The sequence below is a fragment of the Eucyclogobius newberryi genome, unplaced genomic scaffold, assembly GCF_026437365.1.
Source record: "Eucyclogobius newberryi isolate DKJ021-1_F unplaced genomic scaffold, fEucNew1.0.hap1 SCAF_5, whole genome shotgun sequence".
Classification (NCBI taxonomy): domain Eukaryota; kingdom Metazoa; phylum Chordata; class Actinopteri; order Gobiiformes; family Gobiidae; genus Eucyclogobius; species Eucyclogobius newberryi.
This window is the reverse complement of record NW_027316167.1, coordinates 29,067,562-29,095,388: the sequence shown is the minus strand read 5'-3', so window position 1 is coordinate 29,095,388 and position 27,827 is coordinate 29,067,562. Positions and strand designations below refer to the sequence as shown.

Here is a 27,827-nt window from a genome sequence, read left to right as displayed (position 1 = left end):
CTAAAACCAGTCAATCCTAAATCACCCCACGCATTACTATTATCCATTTACAATATAAGCGTCCCATAAATGAACATTATTCAAACCAACCTTTAGTACAAGTCAGGTCCACAGAAATGATGTTAGCGTCTTTGTAATTCTTGCAGCAGACTCTTTCATGGCAGTTGCATGGGTGGAATTACTACTTGACCCAAATATTGAAGGACACACTAAAACTAATTCCTTCTTTAACGTTAGCCTGGTGCAGATGTTTGATATTTGTGCCAGCATTACCTCGTAGGGGACATGTGCTGGACATTAAATGTAACTTTGACATGACTACATACTAGCCCAATAAAATACCACAGCAATTATCAAATTTGAGTTTGATAAAGATTACAATACATTACATTGAAGCATTATTTTCAGTGCGTGTTAGTCATTTGAAAGGACAGCTGTACCTGCATGTGTCAACTGAAAGTGCACAGCTGGTATGAAAGAAAAGCTTGTGTGATACATTTTGGGTCAATTGGTAATGGGCTGTGGCTGACTTTGCCAGACATGTTGCTGGTATTAAGAGTCATTAGTGGCAGCCGTGTCTCTGGTGACTCTTTGCTGCACCTGCTCGCTGTGTTTAACATTCATGAATAGTTTAAACAGCCAGCATCTGGCCCCAGGGCTCACACTCTTGTATATAAATGAGAGCTGTAAACTGGGCATTTAGCGTTGTGTGGCGACGGAAAAGGCTAACGGTTTACATGATCTGTTGTTAAAATAGGTAACGACCAAAATAATGTTTTGGTCGTTTTTTTAATTGCGTCAGGTTCTTAAGACAAACACATCTTCAATACATTCAATATATTTGTATGGATATTTCTGTTTTAGATTTCCCCTTGAAGGTCCTCCAATGGTGATTCTGTTAATAGAATGAGGAATGCATTAAAGTGTGAAAGAAGTGTTAATCTGTGTGGCACTGGATGGCTCTTTCACACACTAAAAGAGATGGGAGATTTGGACTATATTCTTTAAAGTGAGCACTAATGGAACAGTTTGAAAAGTGCTCAAACTGCCTGGATCCATTAGACAGTCGCTTAAATCGCTGTAACTGGACTATAATGTTGCTTTCTCTCTGGGATCAACTCTTGGGATCAACCAAACTCTTGATTTTGCAAAACTAGTAATAAGTTATGTCTGATGCTGAAACTTTAAAAACTTCATTGATACTTGTAAACATACTTGCAAAAATGCTCAATGTGTGCAAACATTGCCTGTAGCTCAATTCGAAATGCATAGTAATGGTGAGCAGTACAAGTCATATACTGATGTACTGCCAAATAGCCCTAATAATGTATGTAGCACAGTTATGATTACCCTGTGCCCCGCCTAAGGCCCAAAGTCACTGGGATAGCCTCCAGTCACCCGTGACCCCTAATGGTAACAAGTGGTAGAAGATGAATGAATGAGTTTATGAACAAAGAGTAAGAAGGAATTTATTTATTTTTGGACCAGACCTCAATCTCAGACTTTTACTGGGATAATGGAACATTTATTCCATTTGTTGTGGACCATTGCACTGACAAATGGAATAAAAGGGCTGCCCACTGGGTTTGCATCGATGTAACTTGTCATGACATTATATATTTCATTAAAAGTTAATGTCTGAAAACAAAAGGCTTGAAACAAGTACAAACAATACTCCTTACCCACATAATTTAAAATACATAACATACTGTGACTGAAGTCGGTAATGTGGTTGAATTGCAAAGATACCACAACGGCAAGTGCATGAGCTCGAGTTTAGAACTTTGCACCCATCAATGTATAGGCGAATACTTAACCCACTGCTCCACTCCTTATAGTGGCAGTCCCATTTTATTTTTTGTCTAGCCATGTACTGCTACATGTGCTTTTTTAAATATATAAAAAAAAAAAAAATACAAATAATTCAAACAACCTTCTTTATGGGGGTTATTTTTGTAGAATTTTGTACTTAATACTTTCCAGATGCTCTTTATTTCTGAAAGTTTAAACGATCATTAAAAATGTATTATTATTAGTCAAATCACTATTGTGCCCTTGTTAATATTATGGTTGTTGTGTAATTAATTCTACCTATGTCATATCTGCTGCTCATGTTCAACCAGGAAGTGCAATTATAAACTTTGAAATTTCAGACAAATTTTCTTTTTTTCTTTCTGTAAAATACATACATATATAACAGTCATATGTATACAATCAAACTGAGGCTACACTTTTCAGGAATTAATCATAACTATGAATAACTGTTATTTTCCATATGGTATTTGATGATGTGTATTTATATGTATATTGATGATATATATTAGAGCCTAATATATGCATTTTATATGGAGGTTACATGTTAAGCAACATAAGGGTTTTTGGTGGTGACTGTCCAATGTATTACTTGCTTATTTTTATTTATTGTTTTACCAGTGAAAAAGATATATATCTAAAATGTTATCTATTTGTTTGTGTTGCAGTGGGTACAAGTGCTGTCAGATTTCCAGCACCGTGGCGCAGTGTGGAGCTTCATGCTAGAGGAGCCTGGTCCAGCCCTGCACCTCGGGGACTACAACCTGGATGGCTTCCCTGACGCCCTGGTGGTCCTGCGCAACACCAATGGAAGGTAGAGAACACACACACACACGCACACTCACAGGCACACTCACAGGCACACTCACAGGCACACTCACAGGCACACTCACAGGCACACTCAGAGACGCACTCACAGGCACACTCAGAGACGCACAGGCACACACACACACACAGAAACACTCACACACACACACAGAAACACTCACACACACACAGGCACACACACACCTCCCATCTAAAGCTCTTTTTCTCCTGGCGTTGCAAACTGAACCTGTTTGTAACAAAACCCACATATTGTTTTTTTATACGACTTTATATTTGATTAGGCCTAATAAATGAATGAGGTATTGGAAAACTGACTAATCCTTATTTGGCAGAAATAGTCCTTGGATTCAGGCCCCCAAATCTCACTGCTCTAACTAATCAATTCAGTCCAACAGCTCACTTGTCGAGTTCAGAGGCACACTGCTGCGGTTGCCGCTGCCTCGAGCGCTTTAACTTGCTGTCTGGGTTCATACAAACAACATTTTCAGGAAAAAATATACTCGTACACAAGTGCAATACATGGATTAATAAACACGTCTACCTCTACAACTACCTCTTGTACCTGGGCCTTAAATACAACTGCTAATTTGTGTTATATCTTGCAAATATTACTACCGAACTTTGTAAAAAAATAATATATGCACTTTCAAAACTACAACCAAATACTACAACTAAATATGTTGGATGCTTTTAAATTCCCTTAACCGCTACGAGTTCCGAAAGGTTACAGATGCCAGGGCGAGCACAACAACAATGTTTTTTACACATTGGGCGGCAGTAGCTCAGTGGTAGAGTGCTCGTCTTCTGATCCAAAGGTCGGCGGTTCGACTCCCCGCTCCCAGAGCGGTCAGATCCACTGGCCGTTGTGTCCTTGGGCAAGACACTTAACCCAACTTGCCCCCCAGTGTCTGCGTATATCTGGGGTGTGAATGTGTGTGTGAATGGGTGACTGGTTCCTTGATGTAAAGCGCTTTGAGTACCTTGACGGTAGAAAATGTGACCATTTACATACACAAATTCCCTTTAGAATACACAAACACATATTTCAGTAAAAATAAAAGCAAGATGCGGTGTTGTGCCAAAGACCTAGGCTGTTTCTAGGTCTTTGGCGTTTGAGCAGGAAAGGCAATGACATTGATTTGACCCTAATGGCTTAAGTTGGTGTGAATGGTTTATGTGAATGAAGCTGCAATCTTTCTCCTTTTAAAGATGCCACATGGGGATAGAGTAATTACATTGCAGTGGATATACCATCGTGTTTGCACGATACAAAAACAAGTCTCCATCACAGTTCTTAATCCATTTTCCACGGACACTTGGCGTTGTAAACCAAAACCAATCTCCTCTCAGTGAATAGTAACAGCAGTAGTACAACCTTTCAGTATGGACAAAATATGCAGGATTAAGCTGTACAATTAGCATATTTTATAGTCAAATAAACTAATTACCAAGCTGCTGACCAGTACCAGTATATGTCCAGCGAGGAGACCACAAAAGTGTGTGCGTTGTGTTCTGTTCATAGAAATGGCTCGAGATAAGGCCGTCCGTTAAAATCTCCACACTATTTCCTTGGACACACTGGCGAGGGACGTGAATGTGTTTGTTAAAGAACCAATGTGCATTATCTGTCCTCAGAGATAGAGATAAGATGGGAGAAGATTGCACGGATGGTCTATGCATACTGATGCGTCAGGCACCATCTTGTGTCGCCAGTTCTATAGATGCTAGGAAAGACCACTTTTGAAGCATACTTTCTCACATCGGTAGTTGGGTTAATGTCTTGAATTTTCTTAATTTCCTATTTATTATACTGTAAGTCTGGAAGCTTGATCATGAAGGTCATACAAGCCAATAGAATACATTTCTAGAAGAGCAGGTCTTTCTTCACAGAATAAATGCTAAGCGATGAGCTAGACTTGAGCTAAAAGATGAAAGGTTGTGTAATGAAATGGACATATGCTTTGAAGGGGACTGAAATGATTAAGTTACGTGTGTATCCTACTTGCACTTTACATGGACAATCGAGGAAGCTGATAATATTTTGAATTGTACATTATGTTTTGACTGCACTCTGTATCAAAGAGTTCTTAATGATAGTTTTGTTCTATGCCTCTTCTCAGAAGGTAATTCAAAGTGGCTGTGTAAAGGATGGCATGCGTCCTGAATGATGCACACAGCCTTTTTCCTTAAGCGCTCTTCATAGATACTGTTTAAAGGCCTCTGAGACCACCCTATAATTTTTTATGTGCTTCAGTTTGTTCTTCATCTGCATGCTCCTGTTTCCTTACCACAACATGTTAAAACTTAAGATGCTCTTCATAAACCGATTCAAGAATAACTTGTCAAATTCAAAAAATGTCCTCCTCCTCTCGTAGTGGCTCCACACAGACAGCAAGTAAAACAAGTGCTCTATCAGGCAGCCAATCAGCAGAGCCTGTTTTTGTTTTTTTCAGCTGTCATTCAAAAAGTGATTTTATCGTGTGAGCATCCCCTGCCCCACACACTGCGTGCGTGTACGCGTGTGCGTTACCGTGACACTCTTTGTCCTTGCGGGATGTATTTTGGGTGACATTTCCCCCCTTTTATCCAAAGAGCACGTAGCCTTTCCACTGCTCTTAGTACTTCTGTAAATGCCCATGACTTTGGTTCAGCCGGAGATGGACTTAAAGTGCTGAAGTGATGGCAGCTAAAACTGAAAGGGGGGATTAACGTGAATGAAATTAAATGGTACAGCAGACTTTATCAATATGTACAATTACAAAATGTAATAGTCACTGAAATTGTAACCCTCTTCATAACCTATTCATTATTTTCCCCATGAAGAAAATTAGATAAATGCATTAGGCGATGCAATGAACTTAAGTAGTTACTATAGAAGTCACCTGAAGTGCAGATTTTTACATTTTTTTCTTTTTGAAACAGAAAAGTAATGTGCTTCTATCGGGCTGCATTTCTTTCACGTTCAGTCAGAGCCTTAATTTAATGCATCTTGTTGACTTAGCTGCTTTGGATTCTGCAGCTCTGTGCAGTCTGTCCTGCACCTTACGTCTTTGATTTTCTTTCTAATAAATGGCCTCTGCTAAACAAATGTTTGCACAACCGACATGTAAGCTATTTCAACTCCTACGCTTTTGTTATTTATTTACCTCTTCATCTTTATGAATGCTATTTATAGCTGCTTTTAGTGCTTGCCTTTTTTTTTTTTTACCCCAATCAGACGCAAACTCCAGAGACGCATGGACAAAGAATCACATTTACTGAGTGGAGTCAATGAACAGGCGACACAAGTGGGCACAATAAATGAAGAAAAGGGAAAAGATGTCTTGTACACTCCTTATGAGTCCTCTTCACATCCCAGAATAGCAAACAGCTGCACCACACAGCTGTATTTCTGTCACCTCCTCATCCTTTTACCTACCTCACTTAGAGCTGGTGCTTTTTGATTAGAAATTTGCAAACATATGTCCCAAAGCTACTGCAAACAGTCCAATTTATAGTAATACTTAGCCCAATCTTCTATTTGAATGCTTTACATTGTCATATTCTTATTGAGCACCTCTAGTTTTTTAATAGTTTTTTTTTACATTTTCTTTTATGTCCGAAAAACATTACAGCACTTTTTTTGATGACGTTTACTTACGTACCAATAATACAAAATTGGGGCGGGTGTAAAACAACGCAGCAGTATTCAAGTCAGTAGACCCGTTTCTCTTACTATTACAAATTTTATATTTACTCCACATAATGTTATATTGGAGAGTGCCACAGTATAGTGTAGGGCTGGACGATATGACCTCTGCTTAAAACCACATATTTTCCAGTCACAATGAAAGCATGCGACAATAAATTAAGATGGTTATCAATTGAATTGGGTTTACTTAGAGAGCTATAATGGAAGTCTAGGAAAATCAAAAGAGGCAATTACCGGCAGTTTGTACGGATGGTTCATTTGAAAGTATGCTTTTTATGTCTAACAAAATGACAGGTTGAGATGAATTCTTCTGTCCATATTTTTAATATAACATAGGTTTGATGTCATAGTCATTTACGTTTATTATTATTTAATGTTAGAATTTTTTGATTTTTGATTTTTTTTTTCTTTTCACATTCCCTACTAGATATAAGGTCAGCGTGTTTTATGGGGATGATGGGACAACATAATTATAGCTAGAATCCATTTACAGTGAGGAAAATAAGTATTTTAACACCCTGTGATTTTGCAAGTTCTCCCATTTATAAATTATGGAAGGGTTTTAAATATTCATCTTAGGTGTATTTCCACTATGACAGAATTACATTGTATGATTTTTAAATAATTTGTTTTTATGTTATTCCTGCAAATAAGTATTTGAACATATGATGAAATAAATGTTAATATTTGGTACAGAAGCCTTCTTGACCAGGTTTGCACACACTGCAGCATTGGCCCACTCCTCCAGACAGAACTTCTCCTGATCTGTCAGGTTTCAAGGCCGTCGCTGAGCAACACAGTGTTTCTGCTCCCTCCAAAGATTTTCTATTGGATTTAGGTCTGGAGACTGGCTAGGCCACTCTAGAACCTTGATATGCTTCTTATGGAGCCACTCCTTGGTTATCTTGGCTGTGTGCTTCGGGTCATTGTCATGTTGGAAGATCCAGCCATGACCCATCTTCAATGCTCTGACTGAGAGAAGGTGGTGGTTACCCAAAATCTCACAATCCATGGCCCCATTCATTATCTCCTTAATACAGTGCAGTCGTCCTGTCCCCTGTGCAGAAAAGCACCCCCAAAGCATGATGTTTCCACCCCCAAGCTTCACAGAAGGGATGGTGTTCTTGAGATGGTACTCGTCCTTCTTCTTGTCTCATCTGACCAAATGACCTTCTCCCATGACTCCTCTGAATCATCCAGATGATCATTGGCAAACTTCAGACGGGCCTGGACATGTGTTAGGGCTGTGTTCAAAATATCGATACTTTTCAATAACGTTAATTCATTACAAATTGTCCGGGCGGCCGTTTAGAAGCTCCCTCCTGTAGAGGGCGGTAAACAGCGCGGAACTACTGAGACAGACACACACCGTGCACCAGCGTGTACACAAGCCTGAAGAAGAGCTTTTGGCTCGAAACGTCGCTACTATTACACGCCTCCCTTTTCCATTCTATTTGATTTAATTTTTCATTGATTTCATTCCTTTCACCCCTTTATTTTATACAAATTCAACGCAGCCCCGGAGCTAACTTAGCCCCGAGACCGCCATTTTAGCCCCGGAGCTAACACAGCCCCGAGGCCACCACAACAGCCGAACCGGAGGCAAAAAAACGGACACAAACCTCACACCAACATCACGCACATCGTTCCTACTCTACACTACATAAACTGAACGGTTAAACAATAAAACCAAGCGGTTAAACAATACAACTATCCAACAGGGCCCCGTTGAGCGCCTGTTAGCTTAGCGTTAGCCGCGGCCACTTCCGCGCTAGCGCTACTTAGCTTAGCGAGCCCGACCCGAAGAAACGGGATTTTAAGACCAAAACAACAACAAAAAGACACAAACGGAGGGTCAACAGACTTCCACACATCACACACATTACACAGACCTTGCCAATTGTTTGGCAACTTTACTTGAATGTGTTCTTTGCATAAGCTTTGTGGATAAACATGAAAATGCAGGCATTTTCTTATCCGGAATAAAACAAATGCCCATTTGGTAAACTTTAAGACCCTTTTTTTTCAAAAAAGTATCGGTATACATATTGTAATGAGGGAATTGTATCGGGACATACAAGTATTGGGATACGTATCGTATCACGACCCCTGTATCGGGATGGTCTTGCGAGGGTCTTGGCAATACCCAGCCCTAACATGTGTTGACCTAAGCAAGGGAATCTTCCGCACGAGGCATGATTTTAAACTATGATGACGTAGTGTATTACTGATAGTAACTTGGTCCCAGCTCTTTTTAGGTCATTGACCAGCTCCTCCCGTGTAGTTCTATGCTGATTCCTCACCTTTCTTACCATCATTGATTCCCCACGAGGTGATCTTGCATGGATCCCCAGTCCAAGGGAGATTGAGATTGTCATCCTTAGCCTCTTCCATTTTCTAACAATTGCTCCCAACAGCTTTTTCACCAAGCTGCTTGCCAATTGCCCCGTAGCCTTTTCCAGCCTTGTGGAGCTCTAAATTTGTTTAACAATTATTTGGTCTTGCCCATAGTAGTAGTTGATTATGGGGAGGAAGGTGTCTTTATGTCAGGAAGAGAGCAAACACTTCACGCTGCTGTACGTTCCTTGATTGTAACTACAGAGCAGTCACAACCTACTCAGATCAGCCTATAGACTTATGCGTGTACTTTCTAGGAGTTATGGGCAGCATTGTAGGCATCTAATTCTATTCCATGTTTGAACTCTAAGTCTTGACAGAATAGGATTACCCTCCACAGTAATCATGTTTTTGCCCCCTCCACTATACCACATGTATGCAGTGATTAAAAGGCCAGGGTTGGGATTGGATATGTGATGAACCCCCAGCGACTTGAATGCAATTGCGTGTATGTGTAAGCTTGTCTAATGTGTGCAGCCACATGCCTTCCTCCAGCAATTAAAGAGCCAGATCAGTGTTTCAGATGACCAAATCCAATGCAGTGTGGTATGGTCTTTTGAGGACAAGATTTACATGAACTGTAAGACAGCATTTACAGCCATTTTTGGAAATTGTAAAACTACAGCCACACATGTAGAGTCATTGAGAAATCTCTGTAACATATACCTATACATCATATGCAAATATTACAATTTTATTTTTACACACCTAAACAAAACAAAAAATATTCAGGTGTGCCTCCATGTAGTTCTCTGAATTGCAGCAAACACAGAGGAAAAGTGTTTTTCCATTCAGCAGTTACGTTTGAATGTTTTTCTGTCTGTCTATTATTAGAGAGGCAGGTGCACTTGCAGTGTAGCAGTAATCATATTTTTACACTTGCCATAGTTGTCCGTTTTATCACAAACATTCCTCAAACTGACAGATTTGATTGTGCATGGGTCGGTGAGCTTCAGCATTTAGGCAATTGCTTGGCTTCTTTTTTGACAGACTATCAACAAAGTGACACATTTGTCTGTACTGATGTCCTTCATTTTCATCACCTCTTGAGTATTTCCAGCTGTCGCCTTTTGTATAAAACTATTTCTTAATTTCATGCTTGTCTCATGTAGTAGGCCTCAGGATTTGAGATTCCTTAATGGTGGTGGGATTTATCTTTTAAAACACATAGATTACAATCTATAAAACGTCAATCTATACCATTTTTTTATTAGCTTTTCTTTTTTATAATTCAGATAATATGTGCCTTTTGTGACGGTGGTTGTGAGGGTGGCCAGTTATCAATGCCATCTTTCACTGCAATGCAATCGAGATGCTGATTGCATTGCAGTGAAACCATTCAGCGAAGAGCCGCAGTTGCAGACACAGACCCCCGCTCTATGCCTGTTGGTGGGCTAGCCGCCACCACGCTAGCATCAGCTTACTGGGAGGCCGTTTGTCACAAGTGAGTGGTTAGATGCTTTTCTTTGTTTAGTGAAGCGGCCTGGCTAGCCCTGCGTCATACCAGAAGTTGATCTGTTTCTTTAATAAAGTCATTGCCATTTAAAATGTCAGAAATGATATATCATAGAAATAACTATACAGCAGGCACAAGCATAATATGGAGGGGGAAAAAATGTCATCTTATTTTTCGTAATGACCATCCTGACTACAGACAACCTAGTGTTATCTCTTATGAGCTGCAAACGCTTGACCTTCCACATTAGGGGATGATTCCTCTACTCTAGGCACCTGCTTGTTCTCTCTTTGCATTTAAGATCATAGAAGAGCAATCTGCACATCCCTTTGGATTCTCCACCATTTTCATTTTTGTACCGTTTGTACATCAAAGCCTCCCTTAAATGTCACCAGAGATGCTTCCTCCCAAGGAAACCCACAATTGCTTTAGCACAAGGATAATTGCCCCTTCCCAGCTTACCCATTTAGCCTGCAAATTAATTAAATCTTTCTTATTAATATTTAAAAAAATCTCTAGAGTATTGAGCATAAAGGTTTTTGTGGTATGTATTGGAGGAGATGGTATTAGCAGGATATTGTTTGTGCTGGCTTACATCAGTCAGGTTTAATTAGGATTTTAGGATAGAAAGAAAATCTCCGGGCTGTATTTTTAAGCTTGGTATTTTGGTCAGCTATCTGCTTGCGCTGTGGCCCAGAATTCTTTAGGCACTATTTTTGTCTCGTCTGAAGATGTGATCAATTCAGTAAATAAAGCAAACTTAACATAGCTTGATTTCCACATCAGAAACCTGATTTAGTATTTGCTTCCCAAAATAGGATCAACAGCATACAAGGAGCGTGCCCTTGCAAAAGTCTCCGTCTTCAATACTCATTCAAATTAATTACCATATAATGATGTCAACATGATGTAAAAGTCTTGTTGTACTGCAAAAACTACTCCAATAAACTGTTGACTGGATGCCCCAAAAATCGTACATTTCTCTGCCTCAACATTTATCCCTGGAACTATCTTGGAAACCATCATAAGCAACTTGGCAAATCATCTTCTGGAGTTGAAGGTTAAAAATCATCTAACTGAAATTACCGTACCCATGGCCCTGTCCCAATACTCGCTCTGCACACTTGACTGAAGTGTGCATTTTCTGCAAGTGCACAAGGGCACAGGGAGGTGAACAGGAGAATTGGGTCTGTTCTCACTTCAGAGCATTGTTAAACTGCAGTAGAATTAATTACAAAGCCACAGCTCAGTTTAGTTTGGATAATTTGTTGAATTGGCCACAAATGAGAACAGTGTGTAATGATTTTATAGTGCACAGTTGCATATTTATTTAAGATGTCATCAGTTTCTCTGTTAAGACATTTCTTTCCATTGTTTTCCTGTTGGCTCTCGTTGCTATGCCGCTAAGGCTCTGTGCCGTTTGAAAACATTACAATAAAATGCATTGTAAGGAATGTACTTGCCTGAAGTCCGCATCGCTCCACACTTGCTGGAAGTGCGGAGAGAACGTGGTAAAGTGCGCATCAAAAGATTCTAAGAATTGGGACACACTGCACACTTCAGTGGCTCGTGCGCAAGTGCAAATATTGGAACAGGGCTTATTTGTGGGTTTCAGGCATAAGGATTCCTTCCTGAGAACTTTTGTTATAGCGATAGCGCTCTTCAAATCAAAATATTACATCATTTGCATCTGGAAAAGGTCCACACAATAAATAATTTGCCTGAAATTAATGAATGGCAGCTGCACAAAATAAATCAACAGAAAAAGTTAGAAAACCAAACAATGAAATGGAAACTTTCTTCATCTGTAATTGTGTCAAACTTATAAAAGTGCATGTGTGCTAAATTACCCCTTTGTAAATTTATTTTTGATGTAGCGCTACTGAGCGGTCTTTCAATATGTGAGCAAGCTGTGTTCTATTTTTTATGCCTGGTACTTGCACATTTATTCTTGTTTACTTCTGGATTTTTTTGTAATTTTTGTCATTTAGAAGAAAACCATAGGGCTCTCGCATTTGTGCTCAGATGTTGGTCAATAAAAGGCAAGAAGATTGATTGACATTCACAGGAATCAGATGAATAACTAGACACTTTCCCAGCAACACAAAACTCAAAATATGTATTAGTTCACGTTTTATACAAACCTAACTAGAAATTAATATTTAGTCTACAACAACCATGATGCTATTTATTTAACAAGCTCTGTCTATCAGCGCAGCATACTCTCTAATCAGGTGTAGAAGAGACAGACACGTGCAGTGTATTCATCCGCTGCCCTTAGGGACACTGAGCATCCTGCAGGCTCTGAGTGTTTGATGTTGAATCGGTCCACCTCGGGTTTAGAAGGGCCCCCTATCGCACGAGGAATGGGCTAAATGTCATCCCTCACCCTCCACTGAGCATCTCACTGTGGAAAGAGAAACGTGCTCCGTGTAAGCATGCATGTAGCAGTACTGTCTGTGGCAAAGGGAATGCTATTTATGGACTAGAATGGGGTCATGTATGGAAATGGTACTACCAAAGTGCAGATTAGACTTGACAGCAAGTGGTGGGAGATTAATCAAAACATGGTTATTATCCCTATTTATTTTATTCATTTGTTTAGTTTTTTTTTTTTTGATAATCAGCTCTTTTTGCAGCCGTTTTTATCCTAATTCTAATTAATATATATTTCACACTTTCTGTGTAATATGTATCTGCTTCTTTTTTTTGGCCAACAGTCCATTATATTTATACTTTAACCAACACATGTATTGACTAATTTGAACAGTTCTTAAAGTTAATTGTTATTTGTCAGTACGGAATGCCAGGGAGTATTTTACTTCAAAATATTATTTGTGAAATCCAGTCGTAGTGAACTAAAAAAAACTGTAAATATAATTAATATCCTCCACCTCTTGTGACAGAATACAGCTAGTAATGCCAGTGATAAAAGGTGCACATTTGTTGACTTTTGAAAGGTGCGTTTTAGGCGTGACAGAACAAGAGAATGAGGAAACGGGCTGAAGGGAGCTGTGACACGTCCAGTGAATACGAGCGTCGTGTTCACACTGTGATGGGCAAAAGGCTGCGAGCTGTAGGTCATAAAGTGTCAGACAGCCACAGCCAAATGGAGTTCACCTCTGCATGAATCTGCTCACATCCTCTGTGTTCTCCTCTCTGTTATCTGCCCCGCTCCACATGTCCACGGCACATTGATTCAGTAATCCATGGAGGCCAGGTTGTGTTATTGACTGACAATGTTAGCCAATTACAAACACAGTGAGACTATGTAAGAAGTAAAAGTGCTTTGAACGACTTTCAATGGTCATATTTGAAAGCATAATTTATGGGTTTTACATTAGCTGTGTTTGAAGAATGTTGATGTTTAATATTGAAAATAACTTAGTATTGGCCTTATTCCGCCCTGTCCACTTTTTGCCACGGATCAGGACTTCTGTTGTAATCGCACTTCCGGTCGAGCGAGAGAGCGAGGGAAAAGGCTCACCGCTAAAATATGCTTTAAAGTAGATTGAGTTGTGTAAAATGTCCAATGTTCATGTGCATCATCAAGTCAACAATACACTGACTCCCTGGGCGGCCTGAAAACAACCTTTTAGCCTGTGTAGAACTTATTTTCTCTGGAGGTCGGCTAATATGACCGATATGACCGGAAGATGGATTACATCTATTGCTGCGTCCAGACGTGCTTCCACAATAAGGTGATTTTCAAAAAAGAACAAATGAGCAGTCTATATGTTATTTTTCAGAAGTACTGGGCCTGAACTACCAGTGGTTGAGAGTCTGGACCCATCACAGGGCAGCATTGGGGTTTAGGTGGAAGCCAAAGGTGATGTGCCTAAATAAACCAAAACAAACATGGGATGTACTGCCAAGGTATATACTTTGGCTATTTTAGCACAAATAAAGACTCTATTGTTTTGAAAAACATGCATGTAGAGGCATTTTGTTTGTGGAAATCAATAGGATTTAACAAGCATTTATTTCACAGCTTGTTCCGATCAGCGTGAAGCATTTGTTTGAATCAATGTATCGAACTCAAGTCGGAGTATAACTCTGGCATGAGCCAAGTTGGCTTGAGATGGGGCATTTTTAATATAATGATAATAAAGTGGTCAGTGGTTCAGTTGTTCCAGGAGAAAAATAAGAAATAAATTGCTATAAATAAAGTAAATTCATATAAACTCCTGGTAGAGTTTGTTAGTTCTCCATCTGTGAAGTCACAGCTTGTGTGGATCCCAGTGCGTTTTACCTTGCTGATTCTTTGATGAGTTCCAGCACATTAAGTTTTAGTGTCGTGAGTGTTTGTGCGTGTGTGTCTCCATCTATCAGTATGCACCCCGACCAGGCAGCTGCCAGTGCTGAGGCGGCTGTTGCTAAGCAATGCCATTTAAAATCCATCCTCTCAGAATGTTGTAGCCCAGCTGTATTTGTCTCTAGATTTTGTTGCTAACACTGGCTGGAAAGTGGAGTAACACCAGACATCATCCTAGCTAGTCCTGTGCAATATTGTCTTTGCACAGTACAGCTCAGTTAGTGGCAGTCTGTGCTGGCCTCGGATGACTTTCTAAGTAAAGAAGGTACACTGCTTTCCAGGGAGCTGTTCAGTAATAGCAAAAGTGTGGGTTTGCCACCTGATGATTAGCTTGAAAGAATGTCATTATGACATATCCTGGTGTGCGGCATGGCAATGAATAGTATTAGAGCACTGTGCGGAGGTGTGTTTGTGTGTACCGGTTTTCAAAGCACATCTGTTCCTTTTAAGTTATCAGGGTGCTCATAAATGCATCTCCAGATTGGAGGCTCTATGATATGGGGGGGATTTGACATGGCAGGATATTTCCCACTTAAATCACATTATCTAATGTTCTTCCTGAAGCTCTTTGAAACAGAAGAACTGTCAGTGCTGCTGCTCCTATTACACACATAACACACAGTGCGTAGGGCATCATGTGCTCCGAAGGGCACCGACCTGACCAGGCAGTTTGGATTGAATGACATAGGCTATTTATGCTGCAGCAGCACTGTTCCTTTTACAGTTTAACTGGGAGCCTTCAGTAGGCATAGTCTGTCTTTAGTTTGTATCAATTCAAACTAGGACTCACTGTCACTTCTCTCTCCATATGAAGTTTGAGATGCACAGTGGCCTCTACACAAGCCATGGTTTAAACAGACAGATCAGGGGCACAGCTAGTGTACGATCCACCAAGAGCAAAACTGTCTTTAGATGATGACAATTAGCCTCATATTCAATTACAAACCACGAAAAAGAGAGAATGAAACAAGACATGTGATGCATCAGCTGGTGCGGCGTGCACAAAGCTAAAGTTCAACTTCTTATTACATAAATCATTTTCATAAATGTAACAGAAAGCATTCATAGTTTGCAACAAGAAAATATAGGGAAATTATGGGCCTCATAATAAATGTAATGAGTTGCTAATAATATTATCTAAAATGCATCAGAATATAGAAAATGTAATTATTTTTGTTGAGAACTTCTTGGTTGAGATCCCCCTGGTCCCACTTAGGATGGTGATTTATGCAATAGTTACATAAAAAAAATACTAATAAATAATAACAACTTAAGAAATAGTCACTTTAAGGTTGTATTACAGACATCAAACCCCTATGTATTTTGTACACCTTCAAAGTGTGTTGGGGGCATGGGGGCTCCACCGAGCATTTCTTCTTGGAGCACCCGTAGCAAACAGCAGTTCACAGCGGCCTTGTGAACACATTTTGGTAAATCAACTGTGGTCCAAAATGTAATCCAGCCACCCACAATAAAAAGGATAGTGCATTTGAATGATCACAATCTGTAGCCGGGAAAACCAGGAGTGCATTTGACTTGTGTGGCTTTTATTTAGTTACATAAGGCTTGGATTTAACGGGCAACACAGCTGTGACAGTTCCTCAACCATCTCTACCGTTTGTGGGGTCATATCACAGTAGATACTAAAGGCATATGGATTTTTAATAATATACCGGTAATATTAATACAGGGCTTTCCTGCATTGTTTTTTGATTCACAGCAAGTTCTTCTCTGTAGTGCCACTGTAACGTCAAGCACTTGTTTTGAGAGGAAATCCTATCTAAAGCCCTTTTCGGGGCACAGCTTGCACTTTTGTACTGACAGATGGGGCATTCTGTCCACATTCACACAACACTTGATCATTTACTCCATTTCAACCAGAGCTTTTTGTTTTTTGCACAATATACAGCCAGTAAACCTCACTCAACTCTGCAGAGAAGTCTTTTGGATCTTGGTGATTGGAGAAATTTGGTTTGCCACTATTGTTTCTGTAAAGCATTAATTTGTATATTGGGTTATTCTTCTGAGCAAATTCAAAAACAATGAGGACAGTGTTGGCACAGCAGAGGACAAATGCAGCCTGAGACAGAATAGCATGATGAAAGAGTGACTGACAGATGGCAGGCCAAAGGATGTGGTGTGACTTTGATAGTGCGTGAACATGGAGCAGGCGACTGCTCTGAATGAGAAAAGCACAGCGCCTCGGGGTGCTGCTGACAACACGTCACTGTCTGTCACTTCATCTACATGGGCCTGGCCTCTCTGCCGTTCACCTTTAGTCCACGCCCGTCTCACTCTTTGTTTGTCCCTCAAGTGTCCACAGCGCGTCACAGCTAAGATGGTGTACTTAATGGAAGGTGATTTCTTGTATCGGCAAAATGTTATGACATATTAAGTCACTATTCTCACATGGTATAGAGGATTCTTTCTTATCCATCCAATTGCTAATCATATTTAGGTTAAGTACCGGTATTGGCACCACATCACATTGTTTCATGGCCATTTGACAGATAACATCTTAGGAGATACTTTTCTAGCTAGGTTTATAATTCAATGCTTTCAATAAGCAAATCTTCCACCAAACTGTGTTTTCTGTTACAAAATGCTCATTAATGTTCTACATGTATCATTGTTACTCAATTGTGATTGAATTGAATTATGACTAGAGGGACTTAAGTTGAAATGTATTCCTGGGTCAGCGTAAAATAAGCTTTAGATTTTTTCCTACCGTAGGACCACTCGAACAAATGTGCTGCTTTATGTAAGGGTTCTGAAGTCTTTTCACATTTTTGTTCATTTTTCTTTTTAGAGCTGAAGGCTGAAAACATTTTGGTAAAACTAAGCTAAAACTGCAGTTCTATGGTGTCCATGGTGAAGTCACGTCACATTATCTAATGTATGAATGTGTTATTGAATATCGTTGGTGAAAAACATATTGGAGGGAGGTCATTTGCTGTGTGGACCTTCACAAAGAAGGATACCCACTTCCCACCAGTGAAATTAATTAGATTGACAATGGACAAATCCCTCCAGTGATAAGAACAAAATGTCAAGGAATATTTTCTTTGGAACATTTGCATGCAGAGAACTGAAATAAAATAAAGCAGGGAGATCAGCATGTGTGCGCAGCTTAGAATAAAATGATAAAAGTTCGAAATATTTCCCTCAGTGTTCCTCCTTATGATAAAGGACAGAGCTGCTGAGAGGAAAGCATAGGTCATTTTTGTCAAGGAAACCGTGGAGATTTTGCAGCTTCATCAAAGCCTCTACCACTACTTGTTTAGAGAAAATCCCACAGTGTAAGAGGCATTTTCAGCGCACTGTGGCCATTGTGTAGAGCAAACAAAGCATCCGAGAGAATAGAGGAAATGCTGGAAGGAGAGGATACTAAAGGTGGACAGGTAACAGCGGGCAGTCGTGGGGAGGGAAGGGTCAGCCGTGTGGTCAGCTGCTCAGCCCCTCTAGAGGCCAATTAGAGAACAGTTGGGTAAAGCAGGCAACTATGGCCAGACTCCCTATAGGCATACATACACAATCGCAAGGCTGTAAACGTCAGCATTAGACCACCTTCATACACTGGTGGAGGCCCCCAGGCGCCAACTGTCACATCCGCACATGGGCTGTTTTGGAGGGGCACCATTTGTTAAGAACAGATCATCACTGAAGTGGAAAGTATATGTTGTTGCATGGTATGACCAAATTGTTGATTGTGCTATAGATTTTGGTGCGAGGATATAAAATGTTGACTTATTTACAGTAATATTAAAAGTCACTGTTGTTACACTAATGTTGCCTGGCATGTTCCACAGTCTGCATTAAATGTATCTACCTTGCATTTATTCAATTGCAGTTATTTTGTTGCTTGAAAATCTGAGCATGGCTTCAAGACCTGATTAGATAGAATATTAGAATATTTAAACGGTGCAAGTCTCTTCACAGCCATATAGCTTTTGTCTTTTTCCCATTTATCACTCAAATAGGCCGTTTTTAACTGCCTGAGCTTTACAATAGACTAATGGCAGCATGTTATGTTAAATGTAATGATCTAAATCTAAAATAAATTGTGCCACACTAGTAAACTACTAAAAAAATGGCTATATATTTTTTTTATTTGGGGATTCGTATTGCCTCAAATCTATCCGGAATAATTTTGCTCAGGACGAACCCTCTATTACTGCACCTGCTAAGTTATATCATTGAATACAATCTCCCAAGCCGCACAGGTCGGATATGTTTGTATTATTGGAATGCCAACTTGCAGTTAAACAAAGGCTTTGAAATAGGACTTCCTTTTTGTTCTCTGTAAGCACGCGGGAGGTATATGCTGGAGATCCACCCATCGACCTTGGGTTCACTGCTGCCATCATCCTTCCTGCAGCGCTGCACAGATCTTTTTTGATGTACAAAAGCCCAGAAAGGACACACAGCCCATCCTGAATAACAATCCACATGCCTCCTAAAGTTCACTTTTAAACTGCTGCACTACTTTCTTTGTCTAAAAAGTTTGATTAAAGCCAGGTGTCCACTGAACAATTTTGTCCCTCTGCGATGAAGGATAACTGGTTGTGGGAAAATTCTTGATCAGTAGTTCAAAAACGTGAGTCATAGGTTGTGTTTTTCCAAGCACAAAAACCTTTTTATTCAGTCAGGCGGGCCTTTTAATTACAGTTGCTTTAGGGGCTGATTTTACTGTGTATTGTTGTATGTGTATTGCTTACTGTAAGTTTTGTGTTTTATTATCTTTTGTGAAGCACTTTGTGATTTCTGTCTGTGAAAGGTGCTAATATACAAATAAAATTTACTTACTTACTATATTTAGCACTAAGATAAGATAAGATAAGATAATCCTTTATTGTCCACACATGGGGAAATTTCATTGATACAACGCAGTAGATACAGAGGAAAAGGACAGATCACAGAATATAGGAAGTTTAAAAAACACTCTCACTAACTTACACAGCGTCTTGATAGTGGTTCTAACAAACTTTTGTCATAGCCGCAATTAATTGCATGATCTATCTCACAATCTGAATGTGTGCGGTCATGAACTGGCTTATTGTTCGGATAAGATGGAATCCACATCAATTTTAATTTTAATGGATTACAAAAAGAAGATATTTATTTCAAAACAAGGTGCAAAGGTGCAATCTAGTTCTGTGGCTGGTGAGAAGAGAGAGGGTGTTAACTATGTCTTCTGCTGGTCGGTTGCATATCTGTTACGAAAATAATTTCCCCTTGGGGATGAAGAATAGTAATTCTAATTCTGATTCTGAAATAATCATGCAGTGGACACACGGCATAATTCTGTGCCATAAAGGTTTATTATCATGAAACTTTTTTACTATGTGCCTTTCTTTTATAAGCATGGTGGGTTTAATCTTTCCAAATATCACATTGACACCACAATGCCAGTTTGGGGGGGGAATAAATACAAATTTACTGCAATTAATGTTGCATAATTCACATTATCAAATCCATATAAATGAAGAGTGTGACATTAAGAACATAAAGTAATACAGTAGTTCAAAAATCAGTCTAATGAGCCATAGCTAAACTATACACATATTGAATGATATACAGTATTTTCTTAAACCTTTGAGTGGGTGTATTTCTTTATGCTTTAATTAGAAGGACTGATACATTGAGTATTGATGGATTACACAGTGTGACCTTTATCCAAACCTCATGCCAAGTTTACATGTAATCACAGCCAAGATGTTAATCCAGTAGGAGCCCCCAGCACTGACCTGCCCCTCCCACCCACATCCTGACACTGAATCTGTAAGCAACTCTGCCATCTCTATACACACTCTTTTAATCTGTTTGCCTGGAGCGTCATGTGTCCTCTTTAGGAATTAATTACATCTCTGCTTTTTCCTGAATTTAGTCCTCTCTAAAACCCAGATGCTTGTCATCTTGGCAGCTGATTTCAAGTCTCGCCTTCAAAATTTGCATTTGACTCTTCAATAACACAGCTCAGTTACTAGCTGTTTATAATGCAAAGAGCCTTCTGATTTAAAAAACTTTTTGACATGCAACCATAAAATTAAAAAGTCTATTTATCTGACGCAGTTGGGTGCTACTAATAAATCCTCATCACCTGATTATACTAAATGTATTTCAGATTTGATTATTAATTTAGGGTGATCATTTTATGCTTGTTAATTTCGCTGCCTGGAAATAAAATCGAATGGAATTTGTTATGCCCTGACTTGTCAAACAATGTTTTTCATTGTTCATTAAATACAGCCACAGTATTTAGTGTTACGGTACTAAAAAATAATCTTTTAGCCAACAACTTGAAATATGTTTTTAGTATTTGATTTATGCTTGAAGAATGTTTAGCTCTATTTTAGGAATCTGCATTTCAAGAGCTAATGTTTTAAACTATTGACTAAATATCCAAAGCTGAGCAAATAAATACATTTCATAGTCATTTGAAAATGCCTTTAAGACTGTATCGTGTAACTCGCTTACACTTGGATACAGCCACTGATCTTCTGTTGATGTTAAAGCTCCACAAATACTTAATCCAAGGCAGACTCCATGATGCCGGCCTCTGTTGTTGAGCCAATGCTTCAAGAATGTGCTTACAATGATGTAATATATAGTATAATGGTGTTTTCTCATCACATAAGCTGAATATTTAAAGATGCAAACTTTTTCTGCAAAATACTGCAGCTTTTATATTTGATCTAATAGTCTATACAACAAGAATGTATATTCATAAACATATCTGTACCAGAATTAGCTTAACGGACACCGTTTTAATCTGCTGTCAATGGAAAGATAAATTACAATCAGAAAAGGTTTATTGCCATTGTCAATGAACAGAATTCACAAACATAGGAACTTGTCTTGGTGATTCCGTGCAACATAAAACAATGAACAATGAATACGGTAAGTCAAAAAGAGAAACAATTTAAATCTGATATGGGATTAAAATAACAATAAGCTATAAAATAAAAATAATAAAAAGTGGACTGTAAAAAAAAAACACACACACACAAAAGTGCAAAAATATATTTCAGGTGAGTTTAGATATACAAACAGTATCGATCCTCAGGCGTATTTCACAAGGCCGTGGCTGGAGAGCCGCGGCGCGGTCAAATGGCCGCGCAGTTTCAGGGACCGCGGCATTTCCCTTATAGCGCGTTATAGCCTCATGGCTAACCCTAACCTTAACCTTAATCCTAACCTTAACCCGGCGCGGTCTAAAATGGCGCTAAAACGCGGTCAAATAGCGGCGCAGTTTCAGGAGCATCCGGCACAAAAATAACATGGCTTTTTCGGCCGCGGCACTGCAGACACTCCCATTTCACAAACTATATCATATGAATATAATAGCTATACTGTTAATTGTGTTTATCTTATTTCTACCTTCTGCGTTCATCTCGTGCAAAGTGGCCTCATGTCGTTGTGTTTCCATACTGAGCATTATTTTCACTGTCTATTATTGAATTGCAATCCTTCCTTAATAAACGATAACCCAGCCGTCTCATAGCTTCCTCTCAACTTCCTTTAAGACATCTGCTTCAAGAACAATTACACCCACTTCATCTCAGAAACCAAGAGCCACCTTTGACAATCTTTCTATTTTTAGATCGCTCCCATTGAGATGTGAGCACAGGTACAGATAGGCGAAAGCGCACACAAAGACAAAGTTTGATCCAATCTCCTCCGAAATATCAAAGGCTAGTACGACTAGGCAGAAACAAAATACTGCACTGAAGGAGGTGGTGGAAAAAACTGGATTGAGTCCCAGTTGTTTCGGCTCCACTGTCATAAAGGTGAATTGCTACTTGTCTGACACAGCCAAGAGAAGTCACACACAAGTGCAATCACAGAGCACAAAACAAGTTTAAAAAGTATTCATGTTTCATCCAACCGCCTCTCCCACTTTCTATAGCATAGCCATTTGGGCAAAATTGACCACGTTCTCCGCCTCCATTGTTGATGCAGCAGCTCCGAGATTTGGTTGTAAGGTCTCTGGTGTTTGTAGCAGTGACAGCCCCCGACACCAGATGTAAAAGATGCAGTCACGCTTAAGAAGGAGTCCTATCGGGCTGTAATGCATCGTGGGACAGGTATTGGCAGGCCAAGCGTCTGGGAGGAGTTTGGAGAGACCTTAGAGCAGGACTATCGGTCGGGATCAAAGTAATTCTGGCACGAGGTCCAACGGTCGATTGGGCCAGCTCTATACTCTGCATCGCGTGGGTGTTCGATGGTTCATAGGAGTTTGCCCAAATAGTCTGCATGTGCTTTTGAGATGAAGAGAAAGCTTTCTACCATGTCCCTTGACGTGTCCTGTGGGGGGTGCTCCAGGAGTATCTTTCGCCCTTCGAGGCAGCCGCTATTGTGATTTTGGGCGTTACAAAAATAAATTGAATTGAATTGAGTATGACGCCCGGGGCCCTTTGCTCAGGGCGACCGGAGTAGGCCAACCGGACCGGAGCAGGAGCTGTGTTCGCATTGGCGGCAGTAAGTAACCTGTTCCCAGTGCATGTTGGACTCTGTCAGCGCTGCCCTTTTTAGGTGCCGCCAGAGGTCATAGGGTGTCCAGTTTGGGGACCACCAGATCTCATCTCTGCTATTTGCTGTGGATATTCTCCTGATGGCCTCACCAAACTATGACCTGCAACATGCACTGGGGCAGTTTGCAGTCGAGTGTGAACCCAATTTAAATTAGTTTTGTGAGCTTACAGGTTCCTTTCTTGTCTGTTTCAGTGGGCAGCAGCAGGCCTTCCTTTTGGAGAATGTTCCATGTAACAACGCCAGCTGTCACAGTGTGGGGAGAACGTTCCGCATCCACTGGGACCAATCAGATTTAGGGGCCATCCAAAACGCTGTCATGGCAACATTTTTTGACATCTATGAGGACGTAAGTAACTATAACCTCTTTTGTTATCCTTTTCACTTTTTCACCTCTTCTCTCCCATGTTCCTCTCTCATCCACTATCTATTTATGCTCAGCCCTCATTGGTTGAAGACAAGCAATAACAGTAGCACTTTATCTCCAATGTCATAACGTGCTGCCAAATGGAATGAACAGAAATCAAACCACGAAAAGATTGCAAAAAATATTTTATTTGTCCCTATGCAGAAAATTAGATTAAACCTCAGGCTTTTTAATGCTGACGTCAACAATGGCTTAATTTTTCCACTGCGTAATATTCCTTTACTCTAAGAACAGGAAAATTGGATTGCTTTGCTTTGTAATCCAGTCTCAAGCTAAAAACGCATGCATGTACAATTTCCACTGCATGTTGAGTGGATATACATATACTAATTAGACATCCACCACTACACAAGCCATGGCATTAAATCATCGGCACCGCTTTCCCCACTTGTACTCAGCATGTGCATCTAAATATAGCACAAAAGCCTGTTCTTATCTGCAGTTTTAGCTGTTATTTGCTAAATTCATAATTTCTCAGCACATTTACGACGTCCCAATGTTTTCATACATGGTTCAATAACCCAGGCATATTGATGTGCCGGTCTTCCTTTGCAGGGCATATTAGACATGCTGGTTCTGAGTCATGGCGAAGGAAAAGACTTGATCATCCATGCTTTGAAGAACAATTTTGAAGCTGACGCCTATTTCGTTAAAGTGATGGGTGAGTGAATGATGCTTGCACTTTATTCCAACACAATCCCCCACAGTCCCACTTGCTGTTGTCCTTCTTATGATATGTCAGAAGTTTTTTTGCCATGAAAAAACAAGGGCCGCAAAGAGCAGCAGGCAATAATGAAGATATTTTAGTCGCTATAGATGAGGTGTAGTTTAGTTTACAGCATGACAGGTACACACGTGGTACATTTGATCTGCGAATAAATATACATATATATTTACACAGCTGAACTTCTGAATACAATGTTTACTTTTTGCATATTTTTCAACGTATTTAATGTATTCATTATTATTACTTATTATTATTACTTATTATTATCATTAGTATTACTTGATTTTAAACTGCTTTGAGTCTATACTATGATATGCACATTATGCAAGATTTTCCTCCTGCTTTGTCATTTTACAAATACCTTTATCTATTTCCTAATACTAACTCGTATCGCTTACAGTTTTCATATCAACAGCACATTTCACATGAGCACTTCTTGTGTCTATCACTTTTTACAATCCGTAAATGGTTTCTCAGACACAGTACCCTAAATTTGTGGAATACAGTTTTTCACAGCTATTAGATTACATTTCCTATTGTAACAGTGTTGAAGTCAAAACGCTGATACCGTATTAGCACCTAGTGACATTTGAGGCAAGTAAAAATAGTTGCACTGTGGGGCGAGCGTTTACAGTTTAATGTGTAGCGCAGTAAGAGAAAGTACTACCACTCCACCCGGGCTCACCCATCCCCCCATCACACAGTCCCCCTGCCAACCACTGACTGTCACAGCAGCACAGGTGAGGAGTGAGCTGAAGAGGATAAAAGTGAGGAAGGCAGCAGGACTTGACGGCATCAACCCCAGGCTCCTTAAGTCCTGCGCAGATGAACTGTGTTGAGTTATGGAGCATGTCTTCAACATGAGCCTGAAGCTGAGGGTGGTACCACAGGTCTGGAAGACCTCTTGTCTCGTAGCTTCAGGCCGGTGAATCTCACGTCCCATGTGATGAAGACACTGGAGCGGCTGGTCCTGGACCACCTTCCGCTCCACCGTGAGCTCAGCCATGGACCCGCTGCAGTTTGTATACCGGCCTGGCATTGGAGTGGAGGACGGCGTCATCTCCCTGCTGCACTGCTCCCTCTCTCACCTGGAGAAGCCTGGCAGCGCTGTGGAGACGGCTGGTGTGGAGTACGACCTGGCAGAGTGGATCCTGGACTACCTCACAGACCGACCCCAGTTTCTGAGAGCCCGGGACTGTGTGTCTGCACCGTCCTCGCGCCCTTTCTCTTCATCCTCTACACTGCTGACTTCAGACACGATACGGACAGCTGTGTCCTGCAGAAGTTCTCTGACGACTCTGCCATCATCGGACTCATAACGGACGTCGATGATGCGGAGTACAGGGGACTGGCGCAGGACTTTGTGGACTGGTGTCAGCGGAACCACCTCCTCATCAATGCGGGGAAGACCAAGGAGATGGTGGTGGACTTCCGCAGACGCCACTCTACTGCCCCCTCACCAGTGAACATCCAGGGACGGGACATTGAGAGAGTGGACTCATACAAGTACCTGGGTGTTCATCTGAACCACAAACTGGACTGGACTCATAACACAGACGCACTGTACAGGAAGAGCCAGAGTCGGCTCTACCTCCTGAGGAGACTCAGGTCTTTTGGAGTGACAGGGCCACTCCTGAAGACCTTCTACGACTCTGTGGTGGCATCAGCTCCTGTACGGTGTGGTCTGCTGGAGCAGCAGCATCACAAGGTCATCAAGTAGTCCAGCTCCATCCTGGACTGTGCTCTGGACTCAGTGCAGGAGGTGGGGGACAGAAGGGTCTATGCTGGACCATGAGTCTCACCCTCTGCAGGACACTTTGTCCGCTCTGGAGAGCAGCTTCAGTGACAGACTGATCCACCCTCGCTGTGTGAGAGGTTTCGCAGGTCTTTCCTTCCTGCTGCTGTCAGACTTTACAACAAACACTGTTGGCCCTGAACATGCAATATTCTCCGTCCATATAACTGCTGTAAATAAGAGTGTTACTATTATTCTTTTAACTTTTTATTAAGAATATAAGAGCTTTTCTATAAGAGCTTTTCTATTAAGAGTACCTACTTTGTGTTGCAACAATGGAATTTTCCCATTGTGGGACAAATAAAGGCTTATCTTATCTTACCAACCCTGTTCATTGTACTCTTTCACTGTACTTTCACTTTGCAAACAGTTGAATTTAGTTTACAATGATGTGATTTAATAAATTATATCATTGTCATCCGCCATATATAGAAGAGTTCATACTGTTCTTGGATCTACTAAAGTCATAGCCACATGTCGCATTGGTTGATACAGTATTTTATGGCATGGTTAAAGCTTTTAAGATTATTGTTCTATGTTTAGCACATGTTATGAAGCAAACGCACTCAAATCAAATATTGGTTTACCCAATTACAACTACAAATACTTTTACATCTTTTTTTTTTTTTTCAATTTGTGTTTTGGTCATCAAGAAAGCAAAATTAAATTTGAGTTGCCAAAACCTGCTACGAAAATGTAATAAATCTTTCGACCAGGTTTATCTGAGTTAAACCAGTCGAAGTGTGTGCTACAGATATTACTTTAAAGCAGGATGCATACCTGGCCTATTGCTGCAAATCTACTCATTTTCGTGATATTAGTGTGAATGACACTAACTTGCACCACTTCAAGAATGAATTGACATTATTTTGTCCTATTTTTTTATTCTTAAACAGCACAGTTGCCATACATGTTTAGATAGTCCTGTGTGCCTTCATGCTGTGGTTTGTTTTACTCAGTGAGTAATTGCTAAGAAAATAGCCAAAGAGGACATTCTATCTTTGGATGTTTGTTGTAATGAGCTTATTTGTTTTGTGCGTAGACTTACCCCTTTCAGGACAGGAATGTGAAATTCTTCTTGTTCACTGGGCAGCAACCATGTTAGTCTTAAGCATCCTCTGTTTCACCCTGGAGATATCCACACACAACAGGGTGATGATGTGTGATTCTATATGGCATTGTTTGATTAAATTCAACTTTTCTAACAATTAATTTTAATGCTAGAAGAACATGTTTCAGTTGTATGATGCATCACCGTTAAAATCCCATGGCAGACCTCATTACATTGTTGTTAAGAATTATCGTAGTAAATCATATGAGAGATTTTGTGGTTAGTTTAACTTTGCATTAATGGTATTAAATAAAAATGTTTGTGATGGATTGTTACTGGCAAGTGGTATACAGTGAATATACTAGTATTTGAACACCCTGTGATTTTGAAAGTTCTCCCTTTTAGAAATTATGGAGAAGTCTGAAATCATCATAGTTCCACTGTAAGAGACAGAATCTGAAAAAATAAAATTTACTGGTAATAACATAACAACATTTTGAAGCCATAGGGCGGTATCAGCACTGGCCATTCAGATACTAATCAGATACTCCAGCCAGAAAACAATAGGTTTTCTATGTCTCATTACAGGGCGGTAACAAAGACAACTTGTTTCAGTGGAAGCTTAAAAGTGCAAACGACTATATAAACAGGACAGGCTATCATCTGGAGGCTCTGTCCGATGGGCAGGGTTTATGCAGCCTAGAGTAGGAGAAATATCAGAGTTCTATCAGAGTTCTGAGACTAGATTGATAATGACTTTTGGATGAAAAGTCTTGAAGTCTTGTTCATCTTCCAG

At 40.2% G+C, this 27,827-nt stretch overlaps 1 protein-coding gene across 1 annotated transcript in view; it reads left to right on the top strand.

The window, feature by feature from the left end:
• itfg1 (integrin alpha FG-GAP repeat containing 1) overlaps window positions 1-27,827 on the top strand; it is a 131,125-nt gene that overhangs the window by 39,852 nt on the left and 63,446 nt on the right. The window contains exons 10-12 of the mRNA XM_072464665.1: window positions 2,481-2,626; window positions 23,227-23,380; window positions 24,014-24,119. Of these exons, the coding sequence (XP_072320766.1) occupies window positions 2,481-2,626; window positions 23,227-23,380; window positions 24,014-24,119 (406 nt within the window). The remainder of the gene's footprint in view (window positions 1-2,480; window positions 2,627-23,226; window positions 23,381-24,013; window positions 24,120-27,827) is intronic.